This window comes from Corapipo altera, unplaced genomic scaffold (genome assembly GCF_003945725.1).
Source record: "Corapipo altera isolate COAL_440 unplaced genomic scaffold, ASM394572v1 1, whole genome shotgun sequence".
NCBI classification, from domain to species: Eukaryota; Metazoa; Chordata; class Aves; order Passeriformes; family Pipridae; genus Corapipo; species Corapipo altera.
In genome coordinates this window covers 43,002,491-43,019,646 of record NW_020884873.1, presented here as the reverse complement: position 1 = coordinate 43,019,646, position 17,156 = coordinate 43,002,491, and the positions used below count along the sequence as shown (strand labels likewise).

Below are 17,156 nucleotides of genomic sequence, written 5' to 3'. Positions count from 1 at the left end.
GCACCTTCGTCAACTTCTGACAGTAGTGTTCATTTCTGCAGATTTTAGTCCAAAAGAAACTGGCCAACCTAAGTCACCACTTAAGTGGTTTTATTTGCTTTATCAGTTGCCAAGAAGACAAATAACTCTCCCTCAAGCACAGAGCTTGTCAGCTGACTGAATGACACACAGAAACCTTGGACTCGGCGAGGATTGCTCTCTGGCACGTGCACAGGAGTCCTGGCACATCTGGGGTCTATTGGAGCCTCTGTGCTTGCACAACACACCTGCACACCATCAGCAAGCATTTCCAACTTGAGTGTGGGGTTTTCTAAACCTCAACATGATAGTGTTTTAACTAGTCAGCTCTCCTGTTTATCATGAGCCATTAGATTTCACTCCCAGTTCTCCCACTGTCAAGCCTGGCAATCCTCATCACACTGACAGTTTTAATACCACAAGAGCCAAAGCCCTTGCCATTGCAGTTGTGTCCAAAACCACATCTTCAAAACTCTCCTCTAAAAAAAACTTAGCATGTGCATTCCTCTGGGTTCAATTTGCTGCCGCCCCTTTTTTAAGATTAGTCTCCCCTATAATTAAAGGTTACTTTAGTACCTGCTATTTTCTTCCTACAATATAGTTTGCAGCGTAAGCAACCACCTCTCTATTAAAGTGAGGGCACTGCATGCAGCATGTTCTGCAGCCAGGCTGCTTCTTCAGATCACAGATGATTTGGGCCCCAATTCTGCCTGCTGTAACAGGCATTTTAACTCCAAATATTTAGAAAGCTCACTATATGTTCGTCAACCAAATTAAAGCTCCTACACCTCTTTAGCTACTGTCAAGTAGCTTCCGTGGCTTCTCTGTGATTAGATTAACAGCTTGAGCTTCCTTAGGCTAGCAGTGTGTTATTGCTAGACTCTCCACAGAGAATCCATTTTAAAACACAGACATGTCATTCCCTCCAAAACCCCTGTTTTATCCAACATCATCTTCCCAATTCCTGCCAGGTGCTGCTCTCAGGCATGCATCATGTCCTTCTGTTTTTCACTTAATGTAGAGCTTTGGCACAGAATTATGTGTTTTCCTCTCTCTTTTCAGTCCTTCAGGCACTGACACCACTTAGCACTTCTTTTGTCTTTCACAAATGCAAAGTTATGATCTAGATTTTTGTATTTGCTCTGTTTACAAAATAACCACACAAAAAATATCTATTTTAAGTTTTTCCTTTAATTTAGAATGGTGGTATTTATGCAGCCTCAGACAATTAGGACCTATAACCCCTGTGAACAACAGGGGGGGCTTATGTTCTTTCAGGTTAAATTTATCCAGGCAGTCACTGGATGCTTTGGGAAAATCCTACTGCATATATGCAGTTTTAGCAGCATTTCCGCAGATTTTCAGCAGCACAGAGGACATTAGACTTCAGTTAGAAACCGGCAGCACAGCTCCATGGTTGCCTATTGGTCAGTGTTACAGTAAGCTCACTCAAGATGTTATCAAATATTATTTTGAAGGCTCTGGCTTACATATTTCCCCTGAAACAATGGCTGCAAATCTTCTAGAGCTTTTGCAGTAATAAAGTCAATTTCTTAAAGAAGCAGTTTTTGAAAACCTTGCATTTCCCACAGATCTCATTCCATTTTTGGCATTTGATGCTGACTGAAAAATTAAGCTCAATCAAAAAGTCAAACTGGTGAAGAAATGTCAGAATTCATAGAAACAAGTATCATTGTACAGCTGCATCCATCAGGAATTGATCAAACAAGTTTTGATAGGGGGTTTCCCCCAAGAACACCCAGTTTAATCTATAAAGACTTTTGTCAAAAATAACACGCTACTTTCATGCCCATCGTTAATTTTTTCCATAAAAAATTTAAAGGAGAATTTCCCAGTGTACCATGATGAAAATACATGTGCTATAGCCAGGTAGCAACTAATTTTTTTCCAAAACCCAAAATGACAGAGCAAAGAAACCTCTAACATCCAAACCCTGTCTGGAGGCTCAACAGTCACTATGAATGCTTCGCGGTGCTTTAACTGATTCAACTGAAGAGAGAGTAAAGAAAACACTGTTTACTTTAACTCCACTAAGGCAGCAGAAAATCAGATCAATATTTAGGAAATATTTTATTTACATTCTAAGAAATGCAAAAATTAATGGGAGTGATTTCTGGTCTGTGAGTAAACTACCTATCTATAACCTATTCTGTGAAATCTAAATGCAGAATTAATGCTGACCTTGACAGAAATGGTCATGCATTTGAAATTTTACTTTCAACAACCAAGTTCTTAAAAAAACCCCACCTAAATCTACACCGCACTTGCAGGGAGCTAATAGTTCTTCCATTTCCTTTGGTGGCATAGGAGTTTTGCTCCAGGTTTTCTGTCAACTCACAGCCACCACCACACTCACGTCTGTAGCTCACACAGCAGATGCTTACAGGGAAATCCATCACAGTGATGGCAGATGGCTTTGAAGAAGGGCCAAGCAACTACCTGTAAGTCTGCAAACTTAAAACTAACTGTCCTTCAGTTCTTCTCAGAAGAAAGAATCTCTTCACTCTTTTTTAATCCATTTGAAACTCCCTGGCCTTTGTCAGGTTAATGTTTTCCAACCCTCATGATTAACTTCCCAAGCTTAAATTTATGAAGGGGAACAATACCTCCTGACCAGCTGTCAACCCCCCAGGCGCCCAGTCCCCAAAAAATACTTCTGCCCTAAGGGCAGTTTATTACCACAGCTCTGCACACATGCAGCTTCAGATTGCCAAATATCAGCAGCCGGAAAAAAGTGACCATTAGTTAAATTTTAATAATAGATAAATGTTTCATGCTGCTACTTGAATTTGAGACCATGGGAATGAAAAGGTACTTTTTTTTCTCACATTGCAACTTATTGAGGCACATTGCACCAGTGCCCAGTATAGATCTGCAGGGTCAGGAAGCCCAGAAAGGGAAGACCATAGAGATGAGATGAGCTTCACTGACAGCAGCCACCACCCTAAGACAGCACAGCCCAAACAGGAGAGGCAGGCTACATCTCTTTATCTCCCCCAGTATTTCTGCTTATGGATTCACACCCAGTTTTCTTGCACGGTTTAATACAAGATAGTTTCATAAAGCAAGGGTTCAGTGAGATGGGAGTTTCCTAAGTGCTCTGCTTACCAAAGTCAGTGCAATGTGCACACCAGTGAACATATCTGAGGTGGGCCAGATCACCATACCATCAGGCTGTCTAGAAAAACCTCTCCATTTCGTGTCTTCAGAGAGACTCTTGGAAGAAGAGAACGTGTTGTTATCCTAATTTTACAGGACTTTGAACATGTCCACTCTGCCCCCCTGCTCATGCATGCACCAAACCACAGGGGTGAGTAGGGACCTGGCAATGGTCAGTGATGCCAGCCCTGCTCCACACCAGCCTCTTCCCTTTTTAGGTGGCAGCACCATGTGCAGTGTTTCAGGTGCTGGGCTTTAAGAGAAGCCTATTACGTGGTCACAAATTCCACATTAATTAAAATTCTAGGTAACTACTTAAGCAGGCATTATTCTCAGTCAGTCATAATAATAATTAAAAAAAAATCATAACAAAGAAATACAGCTGTTTCTCAGAACACAACTTTGTCACAGCCAACAGTTCCTCACCAAGGTGATGTGGTCTTCCTCCTCCAGCCGCAGTTATCCCGGGCTTGCTGACCTTGGGGACCTGCAAGACGTTACTTGCTTTCTTTCATTCTACAGGTTTCTAACCCTCTCATCACTAGAGTTTCAGCTGGTAATACCACAGGGCCTTGCTCCAGCACAGATGAAGTGGGATGTTCCTCAGGAAGGTAATAATACTCCACAGTCACCGACAGAGTCAGACCCAGCCCACAGCTCATACCTGTATACTTATTTTTCACACTTTTAGGACATCAGTTTTCCTGATTTCTCTACCCTCAGCAACCCAGAGGTTTCTTCCTGGCTGCCTTGTCACAAGCCAGTTGCATTTAATGCTCTGGTCATTAAATCTGTTTTTCTGTTGCACTTTGAAAGGATAAATAAAATAATCAGAAACTGCTTAACTTCTAGGACTCTTTCCTTCTTAGGATTTGACTAGAAACCCACACTGTTATGTCAGGAAAAACAAGTTGGGTTGCACATTTTTAGAAGAGGTGTGTCTTAGTTCAGATTAGTATGGCATTCAGATATCATGCAAGTGCCAACAAGGAGGAAAATACAGCATGTTATATAAAATAATCATGTTTAATTATTTTGGAATAAGATTAAAACATCCGCTTCCTCAACTGCTTATTCTGTATTAATATTTTAGCCTGGTATATTAAGTGTCCTCTCTTGCTTCCTGGCTAATGGTCTGGTACAGTTACAACAGCTCAAACTCTCCTATTCATAAAGGGCATCAAGCTTAAAAAAAAAAGAAAAAACCCACCTATGAAACACTACAGTTAGATTAGCATTAATATTTTTATATTACAGACTAGATTTCCCTTTGGTTGTATCACAGCAACATATTCCACTGAGGATACTGAAATTATGCTTGTCCAAACCACGAGGACTTTCAAGCCTGGAAAGCCACAGTAACAGACAGGATGACCAACTTGCACTACCACAGCCACCAAATGCTCAGGGTGAGCACACCTGTATGACATCAAAAGAGGGGAAAAAAGGCCCAACACTTCATCTGAGTAAAGCTTTCTGATACAAGTGACCACTGGCCTATTTGGTGAAATCATCTGCAACGACTCTGACTGCTGATGGTGCACAGCCTGCTGCCCTGTCCTTGCCAAGCAACAATTTAAGGCTGCATGAACACTAGTCTCTCCTATTTCATCATCAGATTTGAAGACTTGCAGACATGGGAAACCCAGAGGTTCCTCTAGCAGCTGATTCACACTTTGCTAAAAATTAATACCAGATTATTGCAAAATTGAGTTTGCCCTCTGTTTCCAGTCATTAATTCTTACCATTCTTTTCATGATTAAAAGGCCATTTCTTTCTCCCCCATAACAATACCTCCTTACTGTAATCTAGTCACCTCCCAAGTAAAATCTTTTATTCTGATGCTCCTCCTAGCCTTTGAATCATTTTTCCCCTATCTTCTTTAGCCTTTCCACTTCCTTTTAAGAACACTGACATCAGACATGGAAAAACAAAATCACACAGCAGTAGGAAGCAACCAGGTCCCTTAGGCAGGTGCTCTCCTGTACATGCCACACTAGTCTTTCATATCACATCAGCCTACTGTGGGCTCGGTTTAAGGTGTCTGTTCTAAATATCTAAAACCTTCCTAAATCACTATTTCAAGAGGTGCAAATCATACCTGTGGAACTGCATTTTTCTCACTGGCTGCCTAAGCCTGCCTCTGGTGGTACCGAAAACCAGTTTGTTTGACCTCAACTCACCACCAGATCCAGCTTGTTCTGGGAAAATGCCCAGTCATTGTTTTTATCACATTATTTCTTTATGTCACACAGAAGTTTTAATAGCAACATTTACACATTTATTTTCACATCACTGAGATATATTTGATATCACATAGCCAGCTGCTGTGCTACCTTATGAGCAGCCTTAAACTAATGACAATAATAACTTATTGTAATCAACTGGGGGGGGAGGAATTCACAATAAATCAAATAATTTTTAATACGTTCAAAAAACCTTTGAAAAACTAAACAAAACAAAAAACCATCGTGTTATTGCCACTGCTGTTTTTTTAATAAACCCTATTTAGGAACAGATGATGCATAAAGACCATACTGTGCCTATTGTTCTCCCCTGGTAACTCATTTCCATCAGGCACTTTGGGGCTTACTGGTAATTTTTTCAGTCTTTTTAACCTCCTCAAAGATTTCATACTGCCATTTTACTTGCATTTTGAGATATTTCAGTAAACTCCAAGATGACTCAGCTGAAGACAGCCGGAGTAACATTTCAAATGAGAAAGTGCATCAAGAATTAGTTTGTTCAAATTCAGGAAGAAATCAGAGGGGGTTGATTAGGTCTCAGATGGATGCCAATCATTTTCAATAGCAAAAATGATGAGATACAGCATTCTGACACTTTTGCTTGACAACCATTGCCTGCAACGTTTACCTGGGACATACACATTACATAAATTATTAAGACTCAAGCAACAAGAGTTACATCCTGTTCTAAACAGTGTGTGGCAATATCAAAAGAAACAGGATATTGTTCAAAGACATACTATGAAAAACTGACCCAAACTGTATTTAACGGTTGTTTATAACTTACAACACTTAAAGTGAAAATTGCAGTATGCTGAATTTTCTTTTCTTTTTTTTTTTTTTAATTGTTCTTTGATGCTGGATTTGCCAAAGGCTTATCAAATGAGAACAGGCCAGGTGGGTGAAAAACGCTCAGATAACATTCAACTTCCCAGCAGCAGGGATGCCACATGGGTTACATCGCATCTCCCCTCAAAAAAAAATAGCCTTCTCCAGCATGGGGGGATGGAAGTTAAATGAAAAAGTAGGCAGGTAGGAAAAACGAGCAATATCAAGATAAAGACATAACAGCCCAATCCAGACCAGCTAATACTACATAAGTTACTGCTGATTCAGTACAGTAGTGGTACACCACCTTAGCGAGTCTAAACAGCCAAAGTCCATTGCAACAGAGATAATCTCCCAGTAAACTTGCACTCTTATTATTTATTATCATCCAGAAGAAAAAGCTAAGATCTAATTTTTATCAGAAACACAATAAAAGTTTTAGCTCTGTTTGAAAAAATAAATGCTTGGGTACAATGTACGTAGTATAAATAGCGTAAGCCACTACTAGAAAACCCGAGGGGGCAGTGGCGGGCGCTCCCCCACCGACAGCCCGCGCCCCTTCCCCTGTCCCCAGGCTGAGCCGCCCCCCGCGGGAAGGGGAAGGGGCGGCGGGCACATGATCGCAGCCTACCTGTGGTTAAATTGTCATTGATCTTCAGCGGCACCCTTAAGATGTAGACGAGGAAGAGCATGATGAAGAACCACAGCGTCCAGAGATAAGTCCAGGACCAGACGATGCAAGACTTGAGCTGTTCCAAAAAGCCCATCCCAGCTTCAGCCATGTTTTTTGGAGAGAAAAGAAAAAAAAAAGGAAAAAAAGGGAAAAAAAAAAAAGGAGACGGAGGAGGGGGGTGGGGGGAGAATCCAACCCAAACGCTGCTCTCTGCTGCCACAAGCTCTCAGCGTGTGTTTGTGGGATGGCTCACGCCTCTCTCCCTCCCCGGGCCGGCTCTCCCCCGCCCCGCCGGGCGCTGCGGGTCCCCGCGGGGGACTGACGGCCCTTCCCGCCGCCGGCCCTGGGCCGGGGCTGCCCCGCTAAAATGGACTCCTGCGAGCTCCCCCCCGGCCGAGCGGGTGGGGACGTGCTGCGGTGGCGGCGCCGGACCTGCCCCCAGCCGGGCTCGGCCGCGCCCCGCGGCTCGGCCCCTGTGCTCGCACCCCGGCCCTGCCGCATGATGAAACGCGGGGAAACAGCGAGAGCCGGCGGAGACAGCGCGGGGCGGGCGGGGGGAATAAAGGGAGGGGGGGCGGAAGGCCGTGCAGCTTCTTTTTCCACATCTTTACGATCTTGAACAAGAATTTCAGGCGGTAATTTCACTGTGTTCCAGGACTTTAAGCCTAAAAAGGGCTCACGTAGGATGTTTTTTTGCAGTTGACTCGCCTGAGCGTCTTGCTGGGATACTGTAACAGGCACAGTTGTGCGTGCGTGTGTGCGTACAGTGCCCAGCAGAGTCCTGAACTGTAAAACTCCCTCCTTGGAAGATAACTGTATGTCACAATAAATGGGTTGGAAAGGACCTTAAAGATAATTTAGTTCCAGCCCCCCTGCCAAAGGCAGGGATGTCACCCACTAGACATGCGTGTCATTAAAATAGTGTCAGTAAAGCATAAACTTCGAGTCATAAAACTGTACTTTTGAAAAATACATTTTGCTTCTTCCATAAATGAGGTATTTATTCATGAAACAAGATTTGACAGCAGAATGTGACAAAAATTCCGAGGTTGGTTAACACAGCTGATCCCTGCTTTTTTTTTTTTTTTTTTTATGTTACACAGCTTACAAACATTTAAGTAGATACATACTGCATATTGCAATTTGTTTGGATCTCTCTCCTGTGTTTCCACAGTCTGGATCTAGTGCGATAACACTCTCCAGCATCTCAAGAAACAGGAGCTATTTATTAAGAATTACCAAAAAAACCCAAAAACTCCAGAGAATTTCTCCAACTGATAGTTAGCCACTCTATCCTGAGATTTTCTAGTCTGCCAATGAAAAACTGATCACAAAGAAAAACATTGTAGCTTTTCCAGAATGTTTACAATACCCAAAGGCAAAATAAACCTCTTGTTGTACAAATTGATACCTTCTCATGGCAGCAAAGACATGAAACTTGTTCTTCCACACTGCTATGGGTCTTGAAGTTGGATGGGGAATACTGGCTCTGTGTAATGCATTTGATGGCGACAGGATCTTCTGATATAGGGACCATGGTCTCCATATCAGAATATTGGTGCAACACTGGCAGAAGTTTTTCCTGCTAAGAAATCACAAAACTAGAGTATACAGATTAACTACAAAAAAGTAATTTATAGTTTAATTACACACCGAAGAAAACCACTTGTCAAATATTTCAGCTTCCCCGGAAGCTGAAATTATAAAGGCAAGAAATACTTAATACATTGTCACATCTAAAAAACCTCAACATTATTCAATCATGCAGTTATTTATAAATAAAAATATTAATCTCATGTTCTCGTATGTATTGGTAAAAAGATGAAAGCTCTAGGCCATTTTTCAGCTCTAGGCAATTTTTCACTTTTAGAAATTTTCTTCTACGTATTTTAATTTTCGGAATATTGCTTATATTTTTTAATAGTTTTTTAACTATAATTGATTCCTTTTATGTGTGAAAGATAGAGGAGCTTTTTAAAAGTTTATTATTATAAACAGCTTTTCCTTTTCATTCTATTTTCTTTTATTGAAAGATAGGAGTAGATTGTGTTAGTTCCTCCAGCTCTACTTTCTTTATATCTCTGGTATTACTAGAAGATCAAAACACTACAAACTGTGCCCACTTAAAGCACTGTTATTAATTTTATGCCTTTTTTCTTCTAAGCACACCTGTTTCTTCTTCCCCTGAAATTACAGCAGTTATTAATAGTTTGCAGTAATGTTATGCATTTCACTCCTGGATCTCCAATGTTTTTACAGTGAGCATTAAGTATTTAAAAACCAAGTGCCAAAAGAGTCTAATTCTTCAGGCTCCCAACCAACAAAAAAACCCCAAACCAAAACAATGACCAAAAAAAAAGAAAAAAAAAGAAAAAAAAAGAAAAACCCCCCAAAACTCAAGAAATAAAAACTGTTTGTCCAACCCCAAATGTTTGTGTGAGGTGAAGAATATTTATGCACTAGGATATCTTGACTCATTACTAGCATTGTGCACTCATATGACAAATTACATTTCTGTTGTTCCTATTAAGAAGCACCTAAGCTGATACACAAGGCAAGTTCACAGTTCATGGTCTATTTAGCACAAATTATCTCTCCTCTCTCAGTTCTGTTTGAAAGAAATGCCAATGATTAATATAAAGCCTTGAAACATGCATTTCACAAGTCAGAAGCAAACTGTTCACTACTATGAAGAGAGACAATTTTATTGAGTGTCATCTGGCTTCAGGCACTCATGTGGCCTCAAGCTATAACAGAATAAAGCTGAAGTGATCTTTGGACAAAAATAATTTTGAAAATAGTCTTTTACCTTTCTGCTAAGGTTTTCCACTCAATTATCTCACTTGTTTAGAGTTTCCCCACACAAGCCCTCAGTTCCTACCTCAAAATAATACCTGTAAGTGCAAACACTAATTTGTTTGCCATAAACTGAGTTCAGTGTTCCTAGTTTCTCATATGACTGTTGATGACTTTGCTAAATGAAATCAGGAAGCAGAAGCAATGACCGTTATTAAACATGAGTGAAGTTATTGTTTCTTTCCAGAAGAAATAAATTATCTTGAACCTGGGTCCCAGCAAGTAAGAAAGAATAAATAGGACCACTACGTGCAAAATTCTAGTTTGAAATTTTTGCCAACACAGTATTTGTATGTGGGTTTTTTAATGTTTCGGGTCCTTTTTTTTTTTTTTAATAAACCTTAAAATATCTTCTGTCTGATAATTTCAGAGGTCAGAATGAGAGACTTTTTCTAGGCCCACAATGTACAACCCCCTTGGAACCCAGCTATAAAATAAGATTGCATTCAGGTCTTGGAAGCCAAAAGATGGCCAGGCACATTAGTTGAGGACATTCAGAAAGGGCACAAACAAGACCAACATGAGTTCCATGTATATGTGAGCACTGGGAAACATTGTCAGCTTGGTGCAAAGATGCCAGATATCCCCCTGACCTTCAGCTGATGCCTCATTAGCAACTGAATTCCATTAAGCAGTGTTATGCCAAACACTTTTTAATCCAGACACATATTAAACAACAATATACATATGTATGCATCCCTATATCCACACGTGTATCTACATACATATAAATACATATGCATATACTGCACCTATTAAACATATCAGCTGCATATTAAACAATATCAGCACTGAACTGGAGATGGCAGTCTGAACTGGAATCAGCAATGGTTAGTGGTAGCATGCCAATGTTAGTGAAAGCTCTGGAGGAGAGTTCATGGGATCCTGCACCCAGCACTTTTCAGACATACCAAAGTCTGCATAAAATGGCTTAATCACATACTAGAAATCTGTTTTCAAAGTACACGCAATCCTAAGTCACAATCCAGAGAACTGAAAATGTGCTATGAAACACTGAAATAAAAGGTCATGCTTAATTTACAATTTAGTCTATGTATTGTCATTAAAAGAAAGATATTTCAAAAGTTTGCAACTACAGACTTCTAAACAGTGTGCCCAGGCTGAAGTTTCTGTTCCCCATTCTAAAAGTGAGATATTATGGTATTGCAGGAATATTCTTCAGCTTATAGGAAGAGAGTAATATTTAAAAATATGCCACCATTCCTACTGAGGAAAAGTCAAATATGCCTTGAGCACCACTTGTCAAAAAGCTTTAAAGAATTGTCTCCAATATTACCACAGTGTTGTCCATGGCCATGGGGACTCTGCCAGAAAACTGGGTCGTTGCATGGGAGGGAGGAAAGACTTCCTGAAAGTCATTTTAAGATCTTTACTAAAAAAAAAAAAAATCAACCAACAAACTGCCCTAATTGCAAGACAAGTGATAAAACCCAAGTTAGAACTGGCTCAGTTAAGAATCAGATGTCAGTGCAAAGACAGGGCAAAGGAAGGTGTTGCTAAATAGCTGGTGCAACTTGGAGCAGAGTTTCAGTATTTTTGTGTAGTGTTCAAAATAATTCTTAAAAAGGAAAAAGCTCCAACCAAATCCCAAAAAGAAACATCAAAAAATCCAAACCTGTTTTCTTCTTTTGCTTTTTTGCCTAGCAAATTACTTTTTTTCCCTAAAAATGAGGTGGAAATTCTACCCTGACCATCAGCACACTTAGGCATCAATATGGCACAGTGCCCCATCCCAAACACACACATTTGCTAAAGCAAATTGATATTTTATTTTTTTTTAATCCACGGAAATATCTCCTGGTAGCAATTAGGTATTTTTTTGAAGGAAGTGGACACATATATTTATTGAGGCATTTTATTAAGATTCTTTATAAAAATCAGGTGGTGGAGCAACATACATCAGTATTTGTACAAGATGGTACATGCTTAGGGTTCATAGAAATCATGTGAGCTGCAAGGTTGGCCCTTGGTCAAAAAAGAGCTCTCCAGAAGTCAGGATCTGGCATCTGCATCCACACATGTTCTGTATGTCACGGGAGGCTGTGGGGAGAAATAGAGAGGCAGAGACAGATGGTGAAAAGCCCAGAAGCAACCATCACTGGTTTCTCCCTCCCCCATTTAGGTTGAGGAAAAGGACAAGAGCTCAGCACCCCACATCCGTGCCTTGGACTGAAGTCAAACAGTAATTTTTTTTTTTTTTTTTAAAGAGATGCATTTGTGGAAGATGGAGATGGAGAAGACATGGCATTTTTTTACTGACTGGTGTCTTCGCTTTTTTTTCTAAGGAAAAAGATGTTGAGCATGGTCTTCAATTTGCTGAGCATTGATATTATATTTAATGAACAAACATTTTAAAGAGAGAAAAAGGTCTCTCCTCTGAAGTCTGCAATTAGCAGAGCATAGTTTATTTTTCCTCTATCATTTGCAACATGGCATCTTTACCAGCTATATATCGGTAGAAGCACAGAAATCCACTGACAGTGACATTTTACTTAATCTCCAGGAATTCAGAGGAAGGAAATCAAGCAGTCACAGTGCTGGATCAAGTACAGATAATTATTACTGCTTGAAGGTGGCAACTATTATGGAAGATAACAACAGCTCTGCCTGTTGGAAGGCAGGGATTGAGCAAGCAGCACTTCCTCTGCCATGGAAGCAAATCCAAATGGCACACGATTTCCTTATGTACGTATGGCCAGTCTTCGCGAACGAAGATTTGGGAAAGGTCTTTACCCTTCGAGCCTGTGCAGTGGATTTTTTAGGTGAGACACAGTGTGCACTGAGCTGAGCCCACCCTTTAATCCTAAGGTTCATCTGCCGGGGCCGAGCGAGCTTGGAGAGTGGCAGTGAGGTCCTCAGGACGTAGGTTTGTTTAGAGTGACCTTCTCTTAGATGGATGGCCTTACAGGGCTGACGAGCTCCATCTGCCTGGGGGAGTTTCCCTGACCGGGAATCAAACCTGGGCCGCAGCGGTGAGAGTGCTGCACCCTAACCACTAGACCACCAGGGATCCCCAAAGACCACCAGGGGTCCCCACGATTTCCTTATATCACAGCTAGATTTGGCTCCTAAGCCAAATCTTGTTAAACCTTTGCAAATCAACTATCAGAATATTATTTTGCTTTGCCTGATGCAGTTCTTTCCTCCTTGGCCTACTTGTCTTGCCTTTCCACATCTATCCAGTACATCATTGCTGAGAAATCCTCCCTCTGCAGACCATGGAGGCTCCTTCTTCTTTCCCTCTCCACAGAAGGAGGTCTCTCTGAGCTCTTGTCTTTAGATTTGAGCTACAGAACAATTATCTGTCTTAAATATTGGTTTCATCATATCTTACTTTCTTCCCTCTGTTGCTCTTCAGTCAGTTTTGCTTGATCTGTTCTTGCTGGGTCACAGCATTCTCTCTTCTGTACCCAGCAGTAGTTCTTCACAAAGAAACTCCTTTCTCACAGCATCCTTTAATTCAGTCCATCCTGCCTCCCCTTTTAGTAGTGATGCAACCACTGTACCATATTACATTTACCTCACAATAGTTAGGTTATAATGTTGTGAAAGAATAAGGAAAATATTTTGGTGATGTGTAATGAGAAGGTATACCCAATATTGTCAATAACCCTGATGTAGTCTGTTAAGGAGAAAGAGAGTTCTGGAAAGGAGAAACCACGATGGCCATTTCTCAAGTGAAAGGGTCCTGTCTGCAAAAGTGACATTTCAGAGCAAGCTTGGCCTAAGATTTAAGGTAATCCATGCTCTAAATACTCAAGAAGCAGTAGAATAACCTTACAGGCAGTGCTTCTGATTTCCAGGGTGGCTGGGGAATGCAGCTCTTGTCTATAAAACTCTTCTGTTCAGTTAGTGGGAACTGACAGACCCTCCAGCCTGTCTCAGGCCCTGCATGGGCAGGTGATGGGTCCAGGAAAGAGAGAAGGAAGCTTGCCACTAGTACAAACACCAGGGTTGCCCAACAATCTAAAACAAAACTCAGTGTTAATTGTTGGCACTAACCTCATATCTTGAAGTGGGATGCTTACATCCCCATTACCTGAAATTGTTTCAAGAAGAAATTTTGTAGAATCATATCATAGAATGGTTTGTGTTGGAAGGAACCTTAAACATAGTTCCAATCCTCCTGCCATGAGCAGGGACACCTTTCATGAGATCAGGTTGCTCAAAGCGCAATTCAACCTGGCCTTGAACACTGCCAGGGATGGGGCATCCATGGCTTTTCTGAGCAACCTGTTCCTATGCCTTACCAGCCTCACAGTAAAGAATTTCTTCCTAACATCTAATCTAATCTTTAATTTCATCGCTTTTGCAGTAGGCCTTTTTCCCCCTCTTAATCTGAATAGTTTGTATCTCTTTTCTTCTACATTACTTGAATAGATTGTGTGCTCTTTGGCCAAACTGGCCTACATTATATCTATGCTTTTATGTAACAATTTTGTAGTTCAGCCTTCTGATTGTGAAGAACACAGAAGGGTAAGGCCACCTGGTATGAGAAGATTTTCTTCCTTTTCACTCCTGCTAGTATTGGTAAGCACAAAGTAAAATGATTTTCCGTGTCATAAGTTACTGCTAGCTTATATCCCACTTATTATTTCTTATCACGTAGCTCTGGATTTACTGCACAGCACAGTGTGATTGGACAGCTGTAGCTGAGATTGTTATAGATACAGGGGTGAGGTGGCTGCCTGTGGCCCAGGAAACACCTGCATTTCTCACACACTCCACCCACTTGTTGGGAACAGGGTGTGTTTGTACTCTAGCACCAGTGGATACCTGCAGTCCCATCATTCAGTACATATCCCTGGTCCCATTTACTACCTATTACTGAAATCTGCTATAGATGCAGTATTATTCATTCCCTGATGGTTTCTTTTATGACACTTGCTACTACAAGGACTTCATAGACTGCATATGGATTTTTTCCACAATCTCTTTGAAAACAGAAGGCTGTGATGGAGAAGGAATAGCACTAAATATAATCATTAATATGGGATGTTAGGCATCACTGGATACTCAAGACTTCATACTTATTGAACTCCAGCCTGACATGAGTTTGAAACAGCAAGTGCTTCTGCAAATTTGGGCTTCTCTGGGCTTGCATGATCCAAGGTGAGAAACAAGAAAAGGAGGATTTTAAGAAGCATTACATAGAGACAAAATTCTTCTAAATCCCAACAGCTGCTGCTGTGTGGGGAAAAGGGTGGTGGCTGTGCAGCTGTAGGGTGCACAGAGTGTTACAGTGGTTGGGAGAGGGTGCCAAAGTCAGGGTAGCAGGTTCAGTTTTGACAACAAAATGCTCTGCAATGGCTCTGAATATATAAATGAAGCATAGTGGTACTTACACCAGAGCTTTATACAGATACAGACTCGTGAGAGGTCACTATCTTTATAAAACTCTTTCTCTCAGACTCGTTCTCCTTGCCCAAAGGTGATCACGCATGGGCAGCTCGTGCTGCCCTCCCACAATCACTGCAACAGAGGTGACTTGCCCAGCATTAGGGGTGCTCTGGGCGTTGGTAAGAGAAACACATACAGGTAGTAGTTATCACAGTGGCTTTCAATTCCTTCCCTTCTCAACATATCCTGCCCTTTCTACATATCATCCCTTAGAAACAGAACTCATTTTCATTTCTGCTTCCACTACTCAGCCATTTTCAGAAAGGGAGTACTTTCTTCTGCTTCTCCCATTGCTTTTACTAAAGATATTTGTATATTTTTCTTGCCCTCTCAACCCCCTGAAAATTAGCTGTTAGGCCTTTTCCATCCTAAGATATATGTTCCAAAAGCCTTTATCTTTTTTATATTGCACTTTTATCTTCTGTGCTTGAGATTTAAATCCTTAAGAGCCCCACTCCTAGAGACTACCCCAAGTCTGCTCTGGCTAATTGGTTTTAATGGCATACCTTCCTCTCTGTTGCTTCAACAGAAATTTTTCTGTCTCATCTCATTTCCTGACAAACACACATCTGATGAATCCTCATTTATATTTGACTCCAGCATTGGCTCACTTCACTTTCTCTTTAGACACAATCATTGCAGGTAAGAAAGCCAGCTTGTCTTCCTGCTGCTTCTGAATCAGTTGCTCTGCATGGCAGCAGGGAAGAAGAACAAGATGAAAACCCTGGTGGATAAGCAGGGAGCTTCACCTAAAGTCTGGGTGAAGCTTCTGTTCTTTTCCCCTCAGTATTTCCTAACCAGGCACAAATACCCATATTGAAGGGGTTTTTCCTTACAAGTTCATCAAAAAACTATCAGAAATTCAGAGAAAAGAACATAGTAATGGTTGCTGCTCCCATGTTTTCACCTTCTGTGGTGATCTCCACCACCAAAAACTGCCATGATTGTAGCAAACCCATCATCTGCACAAAAACCCACTGACCTTGAAACCTCTTTCACTGGTTATGTTACTTTGGTGATAATTTTGATGATTCCTAGAACAATAATCCTTGATTGTGGAATTGCCCCGGTTGCATCTGCTACTGTCCTGTTTCTCAGTCTTGTCATCATCTGTGTTTTGACACCAGACACTGGGTTACCCTCTGTTAGCAGTTACAATTTGGGTAGCAACTTTACTGCATCAGAAAGGATCTTATCAGGAGGGTGAAGTATCAGGTAGCTGGATTTATCCTTTGGGAAATTATGCACTGGCATTCTCCACCTTCTTAATTTACATTGAGATAGAGTAACTCTGGCCATACCAACTGCTGGTAGGACTGCAAGGCACACAGTTTGCAGCTAAAAGAGCTAAGGAGAAGTAGACAAGTTCTTAAATGAAAGATGATGGCTCACTAAGTTTAGTAATGAACAGGGACAGGACACATACTCATTACTGACTTTAACACGTTATTTTGCACCCAGAGAATCAGTCATGGAGAAACCTTTGCCTTGTAGCAAAGCCTTGAAACAGGAGCAGCACTTGAATTCTTCATCAGCATATGGCAGTTATTTTCTTAGCAACATCTCTCAGATCTAGCCTTCTGCAATTGAGCTGGCTCCTGGCACCTGTGACAGCTAAAGGACTCTTCAGGCTCAGTACATGCCTACAGGAACTTTAAACAGGGTCTTGAGTGACACACACATTTCAGGTACTCTAGAAGTAGTTCTGGCTAGCTTGGTGGAGTATAATACCTGTCCCTACACACAGAGCTTTTGAGACATATGGAAAATGCTCGCATGGATGTTACACTAGCTACCATCCAGTTTTCACCACTGCATGGCAGGACAGATGAGATGCATTTCACAGCTTGTCAACTTTGACTGATCATTGATTCCTTTTCTTTTCCATAGTAAAAAGGTAGGAAAAAAAAGCTTTGTTTCCTAGCACAAGATGG

At 41.1% G+C, this 17,156-nt stretch overlaps 1 protein-coding gene across 2 annotated transcripts in view; it reads right to left on the bottom strand.

The window, feature by feature from the left end:
- The window catches only part of ST7 (suppression of tumorigenicity 7), a 142,833-nt gene extending 135,592 nt beyond the window's left edge, over window positions 1-7,241 (bottom strand). The window contains exon 1 of one of the 2 annotated variants that reach the window (XM_027660608.1): window positions 6,904-7,241. In XM_027660608.1, coding sequence (XP_027516409.1) covers window positions 6,904-7,054 — 151 coding nt within the window. In that variant the 5' untranslated portion in view covers window positions 7,055-7,241. Of the gene's footprint in view, window positions 1-5,846; window positions 5,870-6,903 lie in introns of those variants that run through there. The other variant, XM_027660624.1, reaches the window with a different exon arrangement.
- Between the last annotated feature and the right edge of the window lie 9,915 nt (window positions 7,242-17,156).